This window comes from Erythrolamprus reginae, chromosome 7 (assembly GCF_031021105.1).
Source record: "Erythrolamprus reginae isolate rEryReg1 chromosome 7, rEryReg1.hap1, whole genome shotgun sequence".
NCBI classification, from domain to species: domain Eukaryota; kingdom Metazoa; phylum Chordata; class Lepidosauria; order Squamata; family Dipsadidae; genus Erythrolamprus; species Erythrolamprus reginae.
Window position 1 is genome coordinate 78,091,009 of NC_091956.1, and position 22,100 is coordinate 78,113,108.

At 39.5% G+C, this 22,100-nt stretch overlaps 1 protein-coding gene across 1 annotated transcript; it reads left to right on the forward strand.

The window, feature by feature from the left end:
* Positions 1 to 1,386: 1,386 nt before the first annotated feature.
* PPA2 (inorganic pyrophosphatase 2) lies at positions 1,387 to 21,800 on the forward strand. The gene is made up of 12 exons (XM_070757910.1): positions 1,387 to 1,682; positions 3,585 to 3,649; positions 5,298 to 5,342; positions 7,279 to 7,332; positions 9,707 to 9,826; positions 10,881 to 10,967; positions 12,148 to 12,274; positions 13,360 to 13,487; positions 16,504 to 16,589; positions 17,617 to 17,686; positions 20,639 to 20,678; positions 21,607 to 21,800. Exons 1-12 carry the CDS (start codon positions 1,472 to 1,474, stop codon positions 21,633 to 21,635), a joined length of 1,062 nt encoding a protein of 353 aa, XP_070614011.1. The 5' UTR covers positions 1,387 to 1,471; the 3' UTR covers positions 21,636 to 21,800.
* The last annotated feature ends 300 nt before the right edge of the window (positions 21,801 to 22,100 follow it).

Consider the following 22,100-nt stretch of genomic DNA (forward strand, 5'->3'; position numbering starts at 1 on the left):
TTAGTAAATATATATCATCCACTAAATATCATTAATACTACTTAACTTCATATCTATTACTCTCCGTATATGTCATTAATCTCATGCTGCCTCCTTTGTCTAATGTGGTCACCCGGTTTACACAGATTGTTTCATTCTCCAATTAAATTAAATTAAATTAAAATTATCTTTAAATTTAAATAAAATTAAATTTATCTTTTCTTCCTATTATTATTTATTAGATTTGTATGCCGCCCCTCTCTGTAGGGGCATATATCTTCTCCTCTATTTTTTTTTTATATATATATATTTTATTTATTCATTTGTCCAAAACACAAATACAGTACATAGGAAGAAAATAGACATGTGGTAATATATATAAGGGTAAAAGTGAACTTAGAGGAGAGGATATATGAAAGGAAGAGAATATATATGATAGGTGAAAGAGAGGAAAGACAATTGGACAGGGGACGAAAGGCACACCAGTGCACTTATGTACGCCCCTTACTGGCCTCTTAGGAACCTGGAGAGGTCAATCGTGGAGAGTCTAAGGGAGAAATGTTGGGGGCTAGGGGTATCTTTTCTTCTATCCTTTTCTTTATATATATTTATATATATATAAATACGTATAAAACGTATCAGGAAAGACTTAATGAACTCAATCTGTATAGTCTGGAAGACAGAAGGAAAAGGGGGGACATGATCGAAACATTTAAATATGTTAAAGGGTTAAATAGGGTTCAGGAGGGAAGTGTTTTTAACAGGAAAGTGAACACAAGAACAAGGGGACACAATCTGAAGTTAGTTGGGGGAAAGATCAAAGGCAACATGAGAAAGTATTATTTTACTGAAAGAGTAGTAGATCCTTGGAACAAACTTCCAGCAGACGTGGTTGGTAAATCCACAGTAACCGAATTTAAACATGCCTGGGATAAACATAGATCCATTGTAAGATAAAATACAGGAAATAGTAAAAGGGCAGACTAGATGGACCATGGGGTCTTTTTCTGCCGTCAGTCTTCTATGTTTCTATGTTTCTATTACTACCTGTCTATTCTCTTCAATGTGTATTGGACAAAATAAATAAAATAAAAATAAATGCTATTACAGTATTTACTTCCTCTGCTAATTATTCTCCATCGCTTAGTAAATCAAAGCCATTGTGCTCCATTCATTTCCTTAATTCCTTACCCCTCCTTCTAAACCCCTATTTCCTCATAACTAAATACCCCTAGAAGTTCCACAATTACTTATTTTCAAAAATGAACCCCCCCCCCGCCAAATATCCCGTCCCTTCCTTCCTCCCCCTTCTCTTTGCAAGGCCTCGAACTTTGCCCTCCTGGCACGTCCGCCCAGGATTTTCTGCTTCGGTCGGAAAGTTTTTAACCCAGACGGCGGCGAGTCCCGAGGATTTGCTGGGCATGCTCGAACTCCACCCGCCGCCACGGAGGAGGGACTACTACACCACCCCGCAGAAGCGGAGAGCACAAGCATGCGTGCGGCTGCCGCTCTAGGTTGGCTCCCCCGGCTGTCTTGGGCGGCTCAGCAGGGCAGCGTTTCCGGCAGGAGAAAAGCAGCCGCGCGGCTCCTGCAAGCCCGGCCACTGAGTTGCCGCGGCTATTCCGGCGGATTCATGGCCGGGCCTGAGTACGACACGGAGCAAAGGGGGCGCCTGCATTCCGCCGAGTTCCGCCTCTACTTTAGTAAGTAGCTCCCGTGAGGGAGAGAAGAACACGGCGACGCAGGCCCTGGGATTCCTTTGGAAAGCGCCCGGAGGGGTTTTTTCCCAGGCTGATGACGCTTTTTGATGACGTTTTACGGACCAATTCCGATCTGTCCAATGGACGGGGTTTGAAGGCGGGGCCTTTCATTTTATTGGCCAAGGCATAATATGAGCATAATATGAGCTGCTGCCTTGGAGGAAAAAAGTGCAAGTTTGGGGGACTTCGGTTGTCTGTGTATGTATGTGTGTATGTATGTGTGTGTGTGTGTATGTATGTATGGTTAGGTTAGGTTAGGTTTATTGGATTTATATGCCGCCCCTCTCCGCAAACTATGTATGTATGCTTGCTTGTTCATTTGTTTGTTTTTTGAATCCAGCTTTATAGTGATATAAATAATAAAATTCTTGCATGCGTGTCTTTGTTCTTCTGGTTGTGTGTGGGTGTAAAATACACTGCTCCAAAAAATAAAGGGAACACTCAAAGAACACATCCTAGATCTGAATGAATGAAATATTCTCATTGAATACTTTGTTCTGTACAAAGTTGAATGTGCAAAACAGCATGTGAAATTGATTGTCAATCAGTGTTGCTTCCTAAGTGGACAGTTGGATTTCACAGAAGTTTGATTTACTTGAAGTTATATTCTGTTTTTTAAGTGTTCCCTTTATTTTTATTTTTTTTTGAGCAGTGTAGATCTCTATCTTTGCCTGGCGTTGTATGTCAAATTTTACATGTTCTCTTAGTCCATGTAAGTTGTCACAACTTTCCCACGCAGGCAGCTGTATAACAATTTAGAGGGAGGGGGTGTGTTTTTTGGCTCAATGCAGGCTGATAATATTTATGTATGCATAAATGGAGATCTAGGTAAGGTTAAAAGGTGTCTGCACCAAGAATAGAATAGAATAGAATAGAATAGAATTTTATTGGCCAAGTGTGATTGGACACACAAGGAATTTTTCTTGGTGCATATGCTCTCAGCGTACATAAAAGAAAAAGATACATTTTATTTTATTTTATTTTTATTTTGTCCAATATACAATACATATAGAAGAGAATAGACATGAGGTAATATATATAAAGAAAAATATAAAAATAGAGGAGGAGATATATGAAAGGAAGAAAATATATATGATATATGAGATAAAGGAAAGACAATTGGACAGGGGACGAAAGGCACACTAGTGCACTTATGTACCCCCCTTACTGACCTCTTAGGAACCTGGAGAGGTCAATCGTGGATAGTCTAAGGGAGAAATGTTGGGGGTTAGGGGTTGACACTATTGAGTCTGGTAATGAGTTCCACGCTTCGACAACTCGATTTGTCAAGAATCGTGTGGTACAACACTTAATGATTGTCATAGGGGTCAAATAAGCAATGAAGAAACAATCAATATTAATAAAAATCTTAGGATACAAGCAACAAGTTACAGTCATACAGTCCTAAGTGGGAGGAAAAGAATGATAGGAATGATGAGAAAAACTAGTAGAAATAGAAGTGCAGAAATATCTGGCACCAGTCCTGTCCTAAGACTGGAGTCCAGTTTGCTATTCTAGGCAAGGCAAAAAATCATGGTAAATTAAAGATACCTCGATTTGTTTATGCCCAGAAAAAGTATGAGTGGAAGACTAGAGCTTGTTTTGTGTAATTCAATAAAGTGGTGAATATCTGAACATGGCCAGCTTATTTGAACTTGGCTAATGTGTATATTTTAGCTAAAAAAATACTTTCCATAGTTTTTAATTTAATTTATTAGATTTGTATGCCGCCGCTCTCCGTGGACTTGGAACAGCTAAGCACTACTAGTTCTTTGAAGATGAAAGCAACAAATGCTCCATTGTTGTTGTTTTTCTGTTTGCGTATAATTTTATTTCCTCTTGCAGAGAACGCAAAGGGAAAATACATTTCCCCATTCCATGACATCCCTCTGTTTGTTGACCCAAACGAGGTAATTAAATATGAAATATATCCTTTTGGTTGAAGTGCTGTATTTAATGAAATCAGTAGCCCTCAACTTTACTAACACGTGTGCTTCTCCAATCTTTTCAGAACTACCGCGTAAAACAATGTGCCTTGCCAGAATTTATCATCTGTCAATCACAATTTCTCAAGACTCATTCCAAATTTAGTTCCTCCTTTGGAGGCAAAGAGGGAACAAGTTCTGACAGTGCTTTGCTTTTTACCTGTGCAAACCCAACCAGCTTGCAATAAATTTTGCAGCTCCACCTAAATTGCTAGTGATCACAAGTTTGAGAAAATTTGGTTTCATCGTTAGGTAATTCTGGAAAGATATTGTTAACTGTTTACTACAAATTTGATGTAAGTAAACCTTCCTTCGTTTTTGCTAAGTGTATTGTAGAAATGCAGCCACTGAGAATTAACTAACTAACTAACTATCTATCTATCTATCTATCTATCTATCTATCTATCTATCATCTATTTATTTATTTAATTTGTATGCCGCCCCTCTCCGCAGACTCGGGGCGGCTCACAGCAACAAAAAACAATACAGTGATGCCTTGTCTTACAAATGTCTCATCATACAAACTTTTCGAGATACAAACCCGGGGTTTAAGATTTTTTTTGCCTCTTCTTACAAACTATTTTCACCTTACAAACCCACTGCCGCTGCTGGGATGCCCCGTCTCCGGACTTCCGTTGCCAGCGAAGCACCTGTTTTTGCACTGCTGGGATTCTCCTGAGGCTCCCCTCGCTGGGAAACCCCACCTCCAGACTTCCGTGTTTTTGTGATGCTGCAGGGGAATCCCAGCAGCGCAAAAAACGGGCGCTTTGCTGGCAATGGAAGTCCGGAGGTGGGGTTTCACAGCAAGGGGAGCCTCAGTGAAATCGCAGCATCGCAAAAACACAGAGGTCCGGAGGTCGGAGGGAAGCCTTAGGGGAATCCCAGCAGCGCAAAAATGGGCACTTCGGCTGGCAAAAGGGGTGAATTTTGGGCTTGCACGCATTAATCGCTTTTCCATTGATTCCTATGGGAAACATTGTTTCATCTTACAAACTTTTCACCTTAAGAACCTCATCCCGGAACCAATTAAGTTTGTAAGACAAGGTATCACTGTATATAATACAAATTCAATCATTAGAAAGCTAAAAACCCATAATTTAAAAAACATGCACACAACATACCATACATACCGGTAAACAGTATAGACCTGGGGAAGTTATCTCAGTTCCCCCATGCCTGATGGCAGAGGTGGGTTTTAAGGAGTTTACGAAAGGCAAGGAGGGTGGGGGCAGTTCTAATCTCAGGGGGGAGCTGGCTCCAGAGGGTCGGGACTGCCACAGAGAAGGCTCTTCCCCTGGGACCCACCAAAAGACATTGTTTAGTCGACGGGACCAGGAGATGGCCAACTCTCAAATTATAGGCCATAGTTCATAGTGTGATGTCATGTGTAAATCTAGTCATTGTTGAACATATTACCTGCTAATATATACAGTACTGCATTGTAAAAAGGATAGCAGAGTTAATATTTTAGGGTTTGAATTTGCTAATTTTTTAAGACTATTTCACTTAGGATCATATTTTAGATCTGCATATTTATGAATGAGCTCTGCTTCTATCTTGATTTCTTCCACAGGATGAAGAGGTTCCTTCAAAACGATCAAAGAACAATGGAAATGAGGTGGGACTGCAGACCATTTTTTAGATTATTTACAATGTGATTTGTGAGTAAGAAATTTAGAAAATGATGATGATTTTTTTTATCACAGCTGAGTTTCTATACTCTATAGCCTTTTCCATTTCATGCATTAAAATATATATAAATTGTAGTTTTCTATTTTCATGTTGGAATTATGCTGATTATAGAAAGTTATATAGATTAAGGGTTTAGATTTTACGATTTTAATTTCTGATGATTAAGTATTATGCATCATCTTGGATCAATGGAAATATGTGGTAAACAAGACATTATAATCATAGATCTATCTATCTATCTATCTATCATCTATCTATCTATCTATCATCTATCTATCTATCTATCTATCTATCATCTATCTATCATCTATCTATCATCTATCTATCATCTATCTATCTATCTATCTATCATCTATCTATCATCTATCTATCTATCATCTATCTATCTATATATCTATCATCTATCTATCTGTCATCTATCTATCATCTATCTATCTATCTATCATCTATCTATCTATCATCTATCTATCTAGCATCTATCTATCTATCATCTATCTATCATCTATCTATCTATCTATCATCTATCTATCATCTATCTATCTATCATCTATCTATCTATCATCTATCTATCTATCTATCTATCTATCTATCTTACTATCTATCATCTATCTATCATCTATCTATCTATCATCTATCTATCTATCCTCTATCTATCCTCTATCTATCTATCTATCTATCTATCTATCTATCTATCTATCTATCTATCATCTATCTATCATCTATCTGTCATCTATCTATCTATCTATCTATCTATCTATCTATCTATCTAATAAAATTTATTTCTTAAATTCTGTAACCTCTTCAACGGTACCTATTTGGAAGAATAATGGTGACTTCTCTAGTTTTATAGAAGAGATCTCTCGGGTATTTTGTGTGCTGTAGAAAAGAAGAGAAACCTTTTTTTTTGCCCATTCTTTGGTTCTTTTTGGGGGGAGGTGATAGAATTTTAAGACTACTGTATTCATCCTGTCATCGCTCCCTTAGAACCCAAAGATGCAATTTTGCTACCAACGTAATCTGTGCTGAATCCACATCAAGTACTTGTGCATTTATGAATCATGCCCAATATGATCTAAGGGTGCTCTTTTGTTCTCAGTACAGTATTTGTTTTCACAAAAAGATAAGTAGCTGGATTACAGTAAGCCCTCGCCTATCGCTGGTGTTACGTTCCAGACCCGGCCGCGATAGGTGAAATCCGCGATGGGGAATTTATCAACTGATAGTACTTATTTAAGTATTTATATTGTAATTGTTTGGTAAGTTTTCATTGTTTTAAGTGTTTATAAACCCTTCCCACACAGTATTTATTTTAGATACAGTATATAAATACAGTATTCACAATTTTAGATATATATTTTTTGAAAAACCTGCCAATAGAGTTCGGCGGGCTGTTTAAATCTGCCGATCGACTTCCTCAAAAACCCGCGAACCAGCGAAGATCCGCGAATGGTTTTTCTCATTAATATTTCTTGAAAACCCGCGATGAAGTCTTCGGAGAGGGGCGGCATACAAATCCAAATAATAAATAAATAAATAAGTGAAGCCGCAGTAGGTGAAGCGCGATATAGCGAGGGACTACTGTATTCAGAAAAATAAAGTCCATGCAACCAGGCACTATCCCGGACATTATATAATGCAATAGGATATTTAATATATAAACTACATAGAAAGAAGATACATTTAGGAACAGCTAAGTTTTTTCCTTTGGCTGTTGTATCCCGCTACCTGGCAAACTTAAGATTTGACTCAGAAAGAGAGAAATTTGTCTTCTCTAGATCTGAAGAAGGAAACAGCTTTTGCATTTTATATATTAGCCTGTTTCGGTATTTTTAAAAATGTTGCTTTTCTTTTTTTCCTGCTAGGTTGTATTTAATATGATTGTAGAAATTCCTCGTTGGACAAATGCTAAAATGGAGGTAATTTGAAAATTTTGCTCTCAAACAAGTGTGTCAAACTTGATTTCATTGAGGGATGCATCAGGGTTGTTTTTGACCTTAAAGGCTGAAGTGGGCGTGACTAAGGTAGGCGTGGCTATCTTGATGTCACTCGTGTCAGGGACGCCTATGGTGGGCCGAGGGCTTTGCCAGAGAAAACAGGCTCCTGTCTGTCCCCGTGCCGAGCCCACCAAGAAATATGCACACACAAACTGATTTAAAACACTAATAATTTACACCTAATGTTTTCTTAGCAATTGGGTCTTTTTTAAAAGTTCAGGAGATCATAAATTAGTCTTTTTGGTAAATCAGCTGCTAATTAATTAAAAAACTTCAGAAGAGAAGGATTTAGGGGTAGTGATTTCTGACAGTCTCAAAATGGGTGAGCAGTGTGGTCGGGCGGTAGGAAAAGCAAGTAGGATGCTTGGCTGCATAGCTAGAGGTATAACAAGCAGGAAGAGGGAGATTGTGATCCCGCTATATAGAGCGCTTGTGAGACCACATTTGGAGTACTGTGTTCAGTTCTGGAGACCTCACCTACAAAAAGATATTGACAAAATTGAACGGGTCCAAAGACGGACTACAAAAATGATGGAAGGTCTTAAGCATAAAACGTATCAGGAAAGACTTAATGAACTCAATCTGTATAGTCTGGAGGACAGAAGGAAAAGGGGACATAATCGAAACATTTAAATATGTTAAAGGGTTAAATAAGGTTCAGCAGGGAAGTGTTTTTAATAGGAAAGTGAACACAAGAACAAGGGGACACAATCTGAGGTTAGTTGGGGGAAAGATTAAAAGCAACATGAGAAAATATTATTTTACTGAAAGAGTAGTAGATCCTTGGAACAAACTTCCAGCAGACGTGGTTGGTAAATCCACAGTAACTGAATTTAAACATGCCTGGGATAAACATATATCCATCCTAAGATAAAATACAGGAAATAGTATAAGGGCAGACTAGATGGACCATGAGGTCTTTTTCTGCTGTCAGTCTTCTATGTTTCTTTGTTAATGTCTTAACAGTTTGCCAGAGTCCAAGCCAATACCCTTCCATAAAAATTATGAAAAGTTGGCAGAAAGGCCGGAGGTCATTAGCAGAATCAGGAAAGCCGATTTTTTTCACAAGCTGAACAAAAATGTCAGAGTGAGAGCCGAACAGAATATCTGGAACAGAACGATGTTGACCTCCACACTGAAACGTGACGTGCTAAGCCTTAAATAGTCTAAGGGCATGGCCAATTTGCCTGCAGCTCTATTCACAAAGAGACCTCCTCTTGCATAGCCACTCCTGCCTTCTAACAGCCCTGCGTGCCCTAGCATCAAGAAGATGTTCCTTCTCTTCTCCTTAGTCACTCATATGCACCTCGGGAGATGCAGAAGGCCCTGGTTGGCTTTCAGCCTCTGACACCAAATCCTTTCCGACCTCTTCACTATCGGACTCTAGTGCTAGGTGCATGGGCCCATGGTACTGTGCCACAAGCACTTTTCGATTCTTGGGATCCGTGACCAACTGTGCAGGATGTGGACGGGCCACAACAGCTCCCAAGCTCCGTTTGCAGCTGTGATGGCCTCCTGCAATGCTTTGTCAGCAAAAACAGAGCTCGGGAGAACCCATATGCGGCCCTCCTAAGCTCTGTTCTCGCTGGCAGGGGCATCACGGGCCAGTTCTAAACACTCCAGGAGCCTGCAGGCATTGAGTTTGATATCTTGTTCTAGAAGTTTGTAAAGCAGCCTCCAAATAATTAATAATAATAATAATAATTTATTGGATTTGTATGTCGCCCCTCTTCGTAGACTCGGGGCGGCTAGCAACAATGATAAAAACAACATGTAACAATCCAATAATAAAAACAACTAAAAACCCTTATTATAAAACCAAACATACACACAAACATACCATGCATAACTTGTAATGGCCTAGGGGGAAGGAATATCTCAACTCCCCCATGCCTGGTGATATAAATGAGTCTTGAGTAGTTTACGAAAGACAGGGAGGGTGGGGGCAGTTCTAATCTCCCGGGGGAGTTGCTTCCAGAGGGCCGGGGCCGCCACAGAGAAGGCTCTTCCCCTGGGGCCCGCCAAATAAAGGAAGTAAAAGTTGAAACAAAGCATTGTATGACATCCATTTATTAGTGATCCATTCATAGTGTCATTCAAATATCAGATGTTTGCCCTTTTTAAAATGGTGCCCTCCAAATATCTTAATAAATGTTCTAATAAAATATACTGTTTGGCCTTGAAAAGTACCAATACAAGCTGAATGAATGATATTCTTTACATTTGTAAATAGCTGAGCCATTTATTCACAATCTCTCCTAATTTTTCTCCATCCTGTTTTTATATTACTTTTCAGATTGCCACCAAGGAGCCACTGAATCCTATTAAGCAAGATGTAAAGAAAGGCAAACTGCGATGTGTAGCAAACGTTTTTCCCTATAAAGGCTACATTTGGAACTATGGGGCCTTCCCACAGGTGATGTTTGGGGATTTGTTCATTTAGGAAATTCATAAATTGGGAATGAGGGCATTTTCTCCCACACCACATTCAGAATGGAATTGAATTCAAAGTGGAACATACACCGCAGTGTGCTCTCTCTCATTTTCAGAATGGGGAAAGAAAACTTTAGGTATAAACTGGATTTAATCCAAAGCATTTTTTGCCAGTAATATAGGCCAATTTTTTGGCAGATTAAAAAAAAGAATGTAAAAAAGAAAATTTAATTTAAAATTTAATTTAATTTAATTATTTAATTTAATTTAATTTAATTTAATTTAATTTAATTTAATTTAATTTAATTTAATTTAATTTGTTGTATTTCTATGCTGCCCAACTCCCGAAGAACTCTGGGTGGCTTACAATAGGATATTGAAAATACATTTAAAAACATCATAAAAGATTTAAAAACAGTTTAAAAAATCACATACATGCATATCATTCAGGCCAGACTCACAAATTGCGAGATCAATGATCCCAAGCCTGCCGGAAAAGCTATGTCTTCAGTGTAGTTTTTGCAGCTGTGTCACATTGCTTGGAAAACCATTTGGTAAACATTTTGAAATTGTTAACATATTTTACAACCTGTAATTATTATTTCCTAAACACTGATGTCAGAATTATGGCCTATATCAGCTTCTAAAAAAACAGAAAGCTTTTGTCTTTCCCCAATAATCTGGTCTTTAATACTGCTGTAGATTTGTTAAAGTTAATATAGAGATTTGCCCAGACCATTGGGCCATGAAAATGTGTACTGATTCAATCACAGTTGGCACTCCCTGACTCTATTTCTGTCATGCTCAAGTTGAAATTCTCTTCTTTAAACTAACAAGTAGCCACGACGTTGGATAATCCAGAGTGTTGTCGTATATCCAAAGGATGGATAACCGAAACTCTACGGTACTTATGTGTGCTACATGAGTAACACGTAAAAAACCACTTGATCCTCCTTTTTCAGAATGTCAATAATGTGTATAAATGAACAAAGCAATAATAAATGCTACACTTTATTTCCTTTTTTCCTCCCCTGCAGACTTGGGAAGATCCAAAGCATACAGATGATGATACAGGATGCTGTGGGGACAATGATCCCATTGATGTTTGTGAAATTGGTGCCCAGGTCTGTCTGAATTACCACGGAGGCATACTTTAATTGTTCCAGCTCTTTAGTTCCTAACGTAGTGATGAAGCTTATCTAGGAAAGTTGCTGGTTGTCTGTTTCCACAACTGGGCACAAGGCTCTAGACTAGGGGTGGGCAATTAATTTTGCCATAGGGCCGCATGAGAAATTGGGATGGTTTTAGAGGGCTGGACTAATGTAATTAACTCAGTTCTACCCCATACTATATATTATTGGGTAGAACTGAGTTAATTATATTACAAATTACAAATTAATTATTATAAATTAATTATTATAAATTATAAATTATAATTGAATTATAAATTAAATTATAAATTAATTATTATAAATTATAAACTATTAAATTGTAAATTATTATAAATTATATATTATATATTATATATATCTTGAACACCCGGTTCTTATCTAGAAAAGTTGGACCAACCTCCGCGGGCTGGTCGCAGACAACGGGCAGGCTGCATCCAGTCCTCGGTCCGCATCTTGCCCAGTTCTGCTCTAGACAGTTAATTCTTTGTTTCTCAATGAAACCTGACAGGTGAAGGCTTTGAAACAAGATGGCTAGATTAGAATACTAGAATACTACAGCTAGAATAAAGCCTCAAACTGATTGATTGCTCACCTGATTGCCCATGACTGTGCAAAAAGTAAACAACTTCTATGTATTTCTTAGGATTGAAATGCCTGGTTATTTTCTGGGTCATTTGGTAGCTTGAAGCAGTTGAGATATCTTTATATAATGACCTTGTCTAGTTTTAGAGTGGCAGCTTCAGCTAAAATGGTAGTCCTCAAACTTGTCCACTTTAAGACTTGTGGACTTCACAAGTTATATTGGCTGAAGAATTCTGGAGATTAAAGTCCACAAGTGTTAAAGTTGCCAAGTTTGAAGACCTCTGAGCTAAAATATAAAATCTTGGTACAGCGTTACTGTAGAAAAATGCCGCCTGTAATGAAAACACGCCGCGTAGCCTTGATACTAGAATGCTCTCTCCTTCAAGGTGTTAACCAACTACAGGTATGTTTTCTTCCAGAATTTTCTCCCTCTCTATTTTTTTGTTCCCCGTCCTACCTCAACCTATTTTCAGAGCTGTTCCAGCTGATTTCCCACCTTAAATAGCATCTTGGAAACAAACAAATTGTGCAGCATCTTCTATGTTTTTAGGTTCGGACACTTGGTGAAGTTGTTAAGGTGAAGGCCCTTGGAATTATCGGTCTTATTGATGAAGGAGAAACTGACTGGAAGGTCATAGCCATCAGTGTGGACGACCCACTTGCTCAGAAAATCCAAGGTATTTAATAATAATCAATAATAGTAATTCGTTCTGTCTGGTGTACAAACCCAATCTAACGTTTGCTAATTAAGTGACCTTTTGAAGGCAGAAGAGAGGTCAACTGTGGATAGTCTAAGGGTAAAATGTTGGGGGTTAGAGGATGACACCACAGAGTCCAGTAATGCATTCCACGCTTCGACAATTCGATTACTAAAGTCATATTTTTTACAGTCAAGTTTGGAGCGGTTAATATTAAGCTTGAATCTGTTGTGTGCTCTTGTGTTGTTTTGGTTGAAGCTGAAGTAGTCGTTGACAGGCAGGACGTTGCAGCATATGATCTTGTGGGCAATATCCTTCATACTAACTTACCCAGGCCTCTTGCTCTGGAGAGGATACTCCAGCTTTGCATGCAGTGTTTTAGGAACTTGTTCCACAGCACAATACCATAGTCTTTCGAGACTGAAGGATGCCAATACTTAAGTATACTTAAGCTCAGTGTGTTTTATGAACTATTGTGATTTTATTGCTTAAGACACTTTGTTTATGTAACAGACCATGGTTAGCTCAGTCCATTCCACAGACTATGGCTGAACAAAAGGTTGTTGCATTCTGTGTTTCAGAATAAATGATTTTGAGATGTTTTAGCTGCTCTGGAGCTTCTTAAATCCCTCGCTATGGAGACAAAAATAAGTGACTGTGTCTCCAATCACAATTTTAGAACACTGAGCTTTTTAAGAAAAAAAAATTGCATTACAAGGTGCTTCATCAGTAGCCAGGTTATCGAATTTTCCAGTCTGCTTTATCCAATCTATCTTCAGTTTGTATAAGAGCCTGTGTGATTGTTTTTTATAATCCAGTAAATTAAATGCATTGAACAATTACCGAATTATATTCAATTTTTTTGCCTGGAATTTCTGTATGTAACGCGTCTGTGTAAGCAGAGGATTAAATCTGTAACTTGGGTTGGGGTTTCATGAGTTCAGCCTTTGCAATGTTTATGATAGATTTATTGCAGTTTTAGAATCTTGTGCATGTACAGTACATTTAGAATGGTGGATTTGGAAGAAGCTGTTATTAACCTGCATTTTTTTAACCTATTGCAGATATTGATGATGTCAGGAAGTTTTTCCCAGGTTATCTTGAAGCTACTGTTGACTGGTGCAGACTATATAAAGTCCCAGATGGGAAGCCAGAAAATAAGTTTGCTTTTAACGGCACATTTAAAGACAAGGTGAAAAATTGTTTACTTTAAAAATGATAAACGTACTTTATGAAACGTGCATACAGTAAGAATATGTAAGGAATCCAATACTGTAAACCATTTTATAGTAATTCAAAATATTTTCCTTCACTTCAATTTCTCATGACGCTACAAACAACACTGTTCTTTTGTCAAAATATCTCACATGCTTTCTCTGTCTAGATTTTTTTTGAAACTCTGATAGTCCTATCAGATATGAACTTAGTCTACTATAAATAATATTCAACTTTATTATGACAGGGATGGGCAACTTGTAATCTGAATGCAGTTGTCGTAGCAACTGAGGTCGAGTTGGGGAATATTTAGTGAGAAAACAATCCAATTTTAATAGTGCTATTTTTTACTAAACCGCACCCCCTTAATATCGGAATAAAATCCTCCATTTTCTTAAAATAGCATTCAGCATTTAGACTTAGATACAACTTCATAGTGCTTTTACAGCCCTCTCTAAGCAGTTTACAGAATCAGCATATTTCCCCCAACAATCTTGTGGTTAGCTCTGGCCCAGCTCCTGCCCCAAGGAATGTGCAGGTAGATGTGGGGGAGACATCCACATGCTGCTAGCCTGTTTTGCTCCCAGTGGAATCTGCCAACGAAGACTCCTCTGACCAAGGAGGCCTGAGTGACAGGGAAGAGTGGAGTTTGGCAGACAGCCCAGGAGGAGATCAGTCATCTGTATCATCTCTGGATTCTGAACAAGAATTAATGACACATCCACGCATGCGTAGAGTGATGCATAGGAAGCAACAACTAAAGGATTATTACAAGAGAAAATGAGGCCACCTGTGGTTGGGTGGGGCTGCTGTAATTAGTGCTGCTGCTATAAATAGCAGCGTGTGGGTTTGGCCCTTGTGGAGAATAATCTGATCATTGTGTTTCATGAATGTCTTGCTGACTCCGGCCTTTGTTTGTTGACTTTTCACCACTTTGAAACCAAAGCAGAGCAAAGTGTGTTTCGCTTGGTGGAAGAAGAAGGGCTGTGACTTTCTTTACAGCTGCAAGCTAAGTACTTACGAACTGATAAGGGACTTGTACAAACTACCAGATTGTTTTGGGATGAGTGTTCTTTGCAATACAAAAAGTGCTTAGTTTACAGTGTTCCCTCTATTTTCGCGGGGGATGCGTCCCGAGACCGTCCACGAATGTCGAATTTCCGCAAAGTAGAGATGCGGAAGTAAATACACTATTTTTGGCTATGAACAGTATCACAATTCCCTTAGCACTTTAAACACCTAAATTGCAATTTCCCATTACCTTAGCAACCATTTAGATTATTACTCACCATGTTTATTTATTAAAGTTTATTAAAAAATATATTTATTAAAGGCGGATGAAAGTTTGGCGATGATATATGACATCATAGGGTGGGAAAAACTGTAGTAAAGGGGAAAAACCCACGAAGTATTTTTTTTAATTAATATTTTTTAAAAACCGTGGTATAGACTTTTCGCGAAGTTTGAACCCGCGAAAATCGAGGGAACACTGTATTTTGAATTTTGTGATAAAGAACATTGTTTGAATTTTCAAACGTGTGTGTGTGTGTCTGAAATTTGTACCCTTGAATTTTCGGGAGGCTCCTACCAGAGAGCCCGGCAGAACACGAGGCTGGTAAAATGAGGACCCAGATTGTTCATGAGAATATGCTGACAAGGGCTGTAAAACACTATCATGCAGTGTTTAAGTCTAAATGCTACTTCTGTTTCCAACTATCCCTTACACTTAATCCTTTGGGGGGGGAAAACATTTCTGACTCTGTTCTGTCTGGGTGCCCCCAGACTTCAACACCAACTGGAAAAAGCAGCCAGACACGCTGGTAAAAGCAAAAGCACTTTATAGTTTGAAAAATAAACACAGAGAAAAACCTGTTCTTCCCAACAGGCAGGCTATGAGACTTCACAGCAGAGTCCTGATGGCCAGACAATATAGCAGACTTCTTGCTGGCACACCCACCACTGTAGAGAATAAGACCCACACCTTTTCCCCCCAAGGTTTCAGTATTCAAAGTCACAAACCAGAATTCCAAGACGCCAAAGATCACAGCCAGGTCCCAGGACTCCCAAAGATAATACTCCACAAGCCAGGAAGGGTGGGTCTGCCTTTTCAGCCTTTCCAGAGAGCACCACACCCAAACCCAGCTGTTGCCTCTTTAGTGCTGAAAGTACCTGGCTAATTGTCCCCTTCCGTTGTGTTGCTCTTCTCCGCCGGAGATCGATTATTGCTTGTGCATTTTCATCTAAGGAATCCAGGCTGCTTCCTGGGGAGAGCTCCCCCTCGGGGGACTCTGTCTGTCCTCCCTCTCCCTCAGCCTGAGATTCCTCCTCCCCGTCTGCCTGAACCTCCTGTTCCTCATCCTCCCCCTCTGAGCAGGAAGCCGGCAGAGGATCAGCCGTTCCCTGAGGGGCCTCAGACGGAATCACAACAGACTCCAGTCATGATCTGGCTGTTCTGTGACCTTATTTAGATCTTTCCCAACATTGCCAAAATATCATCCAAAGAGCTGATATTTTTAACTTCAGCATATGCTGAGCAGTTTTGCTTTAAACAGAACCAAAACAAGAACATAATTCACGAGTTTTTATTTCAGCAATTCTTTCCCCCCAAAAAGCAGTTTTTCAAGTCTGAAAAAGCTAAGCAGAGTTAATTTTTCCCAGACAAAGTGTAGCCCTCAGTGTTTTACTTAAACCATTTTAATATGTTCAATTGTTATGGAATGCAGACTATATTTATTGAAATTTTCTTCTCCCCCTTTCTATCTTGTGGTGGGAAATTCCAGTTACTGATATCTGAATGCTTTGAAGTTTGAAAGTCAAGTAGGTATTAACATTAAAATAAACCCCTAGGAATGCTTAAACAAAATTTCAAGTTTTAGTTTATCTTGAGTGTGTTCCTAAAATTCTCCTTTTTACATTTTTGGCAATTATAATATCTAGCTAACATTTTTTCTCCCCCTGTCTCTTTTCCTCCTCTCAATGTTGCTTTAAATTAGGCATTTGCTTTGGAAATAATCAAGTCCACCCACGAATGCTGGAAAGCTTTGGTTCACAAAAAGGCTGATGGAGGAGCCATAAAATGGTATGCATCTGTAGTTATTTGGTCAAAATCCAAAAAGAATTACAGGCAGTGATATGGTCATAAAACATAATGTTACAAGATCATTCCAATGTACAATGGCAATTGTGAAAGTTATGGTTGCCTTCGTTAAACAAACCCTATGCCTTTTTTTCCTTGAGTGACGAAAGAGTGTGGGTAAGCGGTATTGTGCAAGTGCCCACACCTACAATTCAATGTGTGTGTAGGCCTGGTTTAATAATGGGGCTTTTTTAAAAATGTTTTTTTAATTTATTAGATTTGTTATGAATTGTCTTATTGTATGCTGTGAGCCGCCCCGAGTCTACGGAGAGGGGCGGCATACAAATCTAATTAATAATAATAATAATAATGATGATGATGATGATGATGATGATGATGATGATGATGACGACGACTGGGGAGGGGATAAACAGTTTTCCCCGCCACCTGAAGGCCCTCTGGAGGCCGGAAACAGCCTGTTTTCCAACTTCTGGTGGGCCTAGTAGGCTAGTGTTTCACTCTCTCCAGGCTTCAGAGGCTTCCCTGGAGCCGGGGGAGGGTAAAAACACCCTCCCCCATCCCCCCAGATGGTCTCTGGAAGCCAAAAACGCCCTCCCAGAGCCCTCATGAGAGCCAAAAATCAGCTGGCCAGCATACACATGCACGACTCTTGTGCCAGCAGATATGCTACCTGTGAGTCCCGGAATTGATTACCTTGACATCCTTAGCAACCTGCCGGTGACGTCAAAGCTCTGAACGCTGAACTTGACCCTGAACTTTGCCTGAAGTTTTAAAAAAATTTCGGGTTCGGGTTCGGCATACTGAACACCGCAAAATTCGGGACGGACCCGAATTGTGCGAGTTCGGTTCACCCATCACTACTTGTAGACTTCAACTCCCAGCCAAGCTGACTGAAGAATTCTGGGAATTCTTAAAAGTTGCCAAGCTTGGAGACCTCAGTTCTAAATACAGTAATATCTGTTTTCCCCACTCTTCAAGTCTTAATATTCTCTTAATATTGTCTTTCCAGCACCAACCTTCTGGTGGGCACTAGTCCCTATTGTTGCAACGAAGAAGACATCCAATCTATTGTGCAATCTGTAAGAGAATATATACATTTTCTCCCCTTTCCTTTTCAATGTTGGCACAGGCAATTGAGAGTTAATGCTGTTATAATCTAAAATGCTATGGAAGCTTGGAAATTAAATAGTAGATGCAGGTGGCACAGTGGTTAGAGTGTAGTACTGCAAGCTACTTCTGCTGATCACCGGCTGTCAGCAGTTTGACAGATCGAATCTCAGTAGGCTCAAGGTTGACTCAGCCTTCCATCCTTCCAAGGTTGTTAAAATGAGGACTCAGATTGTTGGGCCAATATGCTTACTCTCTGTAAACTGCTTAGAGAGTGCTGTGAATATATAGATCTAAGTGCTAAATTCTAAATGCTAAATGATCTTGGAGGCTGAGGTCAGTATGGAAAAGAGGGAAGCAGAGAGGAATATATACGTAATAAGCATTAACAATCAGTCTTGGTGGATAATCAACTAAACATGAGTCTACAATGTGCAGCAGCAGCCAAAAAAGCCAATACAATCCTAAGCTGCATCAACAGGAGAATACACTCCAAGACCAGGGAAGTCTTAATACCACTCTACTACGCCCTGGTGAGACCACACCTGGAGTACTGTGTTCAGTTCTGGCCACCACACTTCAAAAAAGAAATTGAAACTCTGGAGAAGATGCAGAAAAGAGCAACCAAAATGATCAGGGGCCTAGAAACCGAGACTTACGAAGAGAGACTGCGGGAACTGGGCATGGATAGCCTAGAGAAAAGGAGGGCCAGAGCAGACATGATAGCAGTCTACAGGTATACTAGGGGTTGCTACAGAGAGGAGGGGATCACTTTATTCTCCAGGGCACCGGAGGGCCGGACGAGGAACAACGGCTGGAAGCTGACCAAGGAGAGATTCAATCTGGAAATAAGGAAGAACTTCCTGACGGTCAGAACGATCAACTAGTCGAACAACCTACCAGCGGACGTTGTGAACTCCAATACTCTGAACATTTTTAAGAGGAAATTGGACTGCCATTTGGCTAGGATGCTATAGGGTTCCTGCTTAGGCAGGGGGTTGGACTTGATGACCCACATGGTCCCTTCCAACTCTAACAATAAATAAATAAATGATAGATAGATAGATAGATAGATAGATAGATAGATAGATAGATAGATAGGTAGGTAGATAGATAGAAAGATAGATAGAAAGATAGATAGATAGATAGATAGAAAGATAGATAGATAGAAAGATAGATAGATAGATAGATAGATAGATAGATAGATAGATAGATAGATAGATAGATAGATAGATAGATAGATAGATAGATAGATAGATAGATAGATAGATCTTTTTTTCAAAAACATTCCCGGCTATTTTGAAAAGCTGCCTTTTTAACTATTAATGAACTAAAGCATCCATTTCAGCGGTTTTCAGACTTGGCAGCTTTAAGACTTGTGGACTTCAACTCCCAGAATTCAACTCATGGAGTCCAGAAGTTGGCTGGAGGATTCTGGGAGTTGAAGTCCACAAGTCTTAAAGTGAACAAGTTCGGGGACTCCTGATCCATTTAATACCCACAGACGTTTCAGTTGTGCAACTGGAGGAACTATGATCTGAACTATTTTTATAAAAGAATTTTTTTTATTAAACCAGTTTCCATTTGCCTTTTGTCACAAGAGCGAATGGTTGAAACTGGTTTTCAAAATGGCCTAAATGAATTTAGAATTCTCTAACTTTTTGGAGAATTATTAGTATTCAACTTTAGGAGCCCACCCAATACTAGAAACTGCAAACCACACATTCAGGATCCAAAATACATACAGCTGGTGTTTGTTTGTTTTATAGCACAAATAGGCTTTTGTACTAATTATGTTAAACTGTAATTTCAAAAGTGAGATGAAGCTTCAAAGGAAGCAGATTTTAATAACATCCAAAGAAGACTATTTAAAGAAACAAGCCCCAACAACAACACTACAAGAATTTAAATCGCAGAAGGACCCGAGTTCCCTCTTCCCACATCACTTTTATAAAGGCCGTTTTTCAGATCCACCCTTAAATTATTATTTGCAAAGCATTGAACAGAAACACTTAGTTCCTCTGTGATTAAAGCCTACTCCCTGTTCTGTCGGGCTCTCTGGTAGAATCCTCCCAAAAATTCACAGGTACAAATTTCAGACACACACACGTTTGAAAATTCAAAACAATGTTCTTCATAATGAAAATTCACTTAAACTAAGTCCTCTTTTGGGATAGCAAAGAGCACTCGTCTCCAAACAAACTGGTAATTTGTACAAGTCCCTTATCAGTTCTGTGATACTTAGCTTGCAGCTGTGAGGCAATTCACAGTCCTTCTTTCACAAAGTGAAACACAGTTTGCTCTGGTTTAGTTTCAAAGGAGGGAAAAATCAGCACACAAAAGGTCAAAGTCAGTAAAGCAGTCACGAAACACAACGATCAGATAATCCTCCACAGTGGCCAAACCCACAGGTTGCTCTTTATAGCAACCTCACTAATGACCACAGCCCCACCCAACCACAGGTGGCCTCATTTTCTTTGATAATAATCTCTCAGTTGTTGCTGCCTATGCATCGCTCTCCGCATGCGTGGCTGTATCATTAACTCTTGTTCCGAATCCAAGGAGGAGCTAGATAATTGATCTCCTTCTGAGCTGTCTGCCACACTCTCCTCCCTGTCACTCATGTCTTCTTGGTCAGAGGAGCCTTCATCAGCAGATTCCACCAAGGCCTGCAGCATGTGGATGTCTCCCCCACACTCACAGTCCTTGGGGCTGGAGCTGGGCCAGAGCTAACCACAACATTACCTATAAATAAATTGATTATATTTCCATGTATTTTTATCTCCTTAAACTTTTTTCTCTTTGCTGTTTTGAGTTTTAATCTGCAGATTTTAGACTATGTGCTATATCGAATTTTATATTGTTGCACCTCTTTTTGTATTTTGTATACATTTTACAAAAGAATTTATATTTCTTTTCTCTAGGCTCCACCACTTGTGGAAGAGCCTTCTGTTTCCAAAGAAGGTGAGAACTATTTCCATATTATTTAAATGTGTCCTAACAAGCACTTAAACAATTCATATTGCATTTTAGATGATCTACAGAATAAATTCATTGTTATATAAAGTACTTTAATGTAGACGCTGAAGTATGTGCATATGTGTGCATGACTGACCTGGGCCATATGGAGCTCTCTGACCTCCAACCTTTTGAGCATCAGAGACCGATTCCATGAGGAGAGGTTTTTTCCACAGATCAGAAGGGGTGTGTTTTTTCATGCTGCCTGCATCCTGTGGAAGGGACTTTGCTCCATTGTGCAACCTGGTTTCTGGCATGGTGCAGCCTGGTGCTGGTCCATGGGCCAGAGCTCGGGGTGTGTGTTCCTTTTTGGAGGGGAGAGGGCTGCAGGAGGCTGTTACACTCAAAAATGGGGCACACACACACACCAGCTCCATTTTCAGAGGGCTAGTAAAACAAACTAAAAACAAGACAAAGAAAAAATGTTTCCCCTTTTGCATTTGAGCATGCAAGAAGGGACAGGAAAGGAAAAAGAGGAAAGACAAAGAAAAATTGAAAGATGGGAAGAGAGGAAGAAAGAAGAAAGGAGAATGAAGAGGAAAGAGGGAAGGAAAAAGGAAGGAAGGGAAGGGCGGGAGGGAGGGAGGGAGGAAGGAAGGGAGATTATAATGTGAGGGAGACTCTAAGGTAAGCCCTGCCTTAGCCACCACAAGTACCCCTGGCATGAGTGACATCGTGATGACCATGGCCAGGGCCACCCCCAACCACGCCCCACCTACCCTGGCCCTTCAAAGTCAAACACAACCCTGATGCAGCCCTCAATGAAATCGAGTGTGATACCCCTACTTTGGAAAAACTAATTTGAATTTTGAATTCTTATAATCCAAACTTCTTATAATTGTTAAGTTGATAATTGATTATCATTTTCTCTTAGCTGATAGATGGCATTTTCTGGGAAAGTGAATACGACTGTTGTCTGAAATCATGCTACGAGATTGTACAGTATATACCACCTGGCACATGCGTGCACACCCTTCGCTGAAGATATGGACATGAAGCCACCGATGACTGGAATCTATTGCACTGTAGATTTTCTGTCCTGTAAATAAAATGGGTTTTTACAATTTTCCTCTGAATTGTACTCTATTATTAATGGATGCAACTCAGTAAGTAATACGGACACAGTTTGTGGACCACCGTTTTAGATCTAGAATATGAATAAGGTAAAAATAAATGCTCCCCTGCACATGTGTGCTAATCGTTTCCATCCCTAGGGGGCGGTGCTCATCTCAGTTCCTAGGCCGAAGAGCCAATGCTGTCTCCATGGTCATGTGGCTAGCATGACTAAATGCCAAGGAGCTGTTACCTTTCCACCAAAGGCGGTCCCTATTTTTTCCTACTTGCATTTTTTACCTGCTTTCGAACTGC

What these genes read in the sequence shown, in the direction of transcription:
- PPA2 (XM_070757910.1), top strand. Translation starts at nt 1,472, where the DNA reads ATGCGTGCGGCTGCCGCTCTAGGTTGGCTCCCCCGGCTGTCTTGGGCG. An exon ending in ACTATGGGGCCTTCCCACAG is followed by an intron (nt 9,827 to 10,880) that starts GTGATGTTTGGG and finishes CCTCCCCTGCAG; the next exon opens with ACTTGGGAAGATCCAAAGCA. An exon ending in GATGGAGGAGCCATAAAATG is followed by an intron (nt 16,590 to 17,616) that starts GTATGCATCTGT and finishes TTGTCTTTCCAG; the next exon opens with CACCAACCTTCTGGTGGGCA.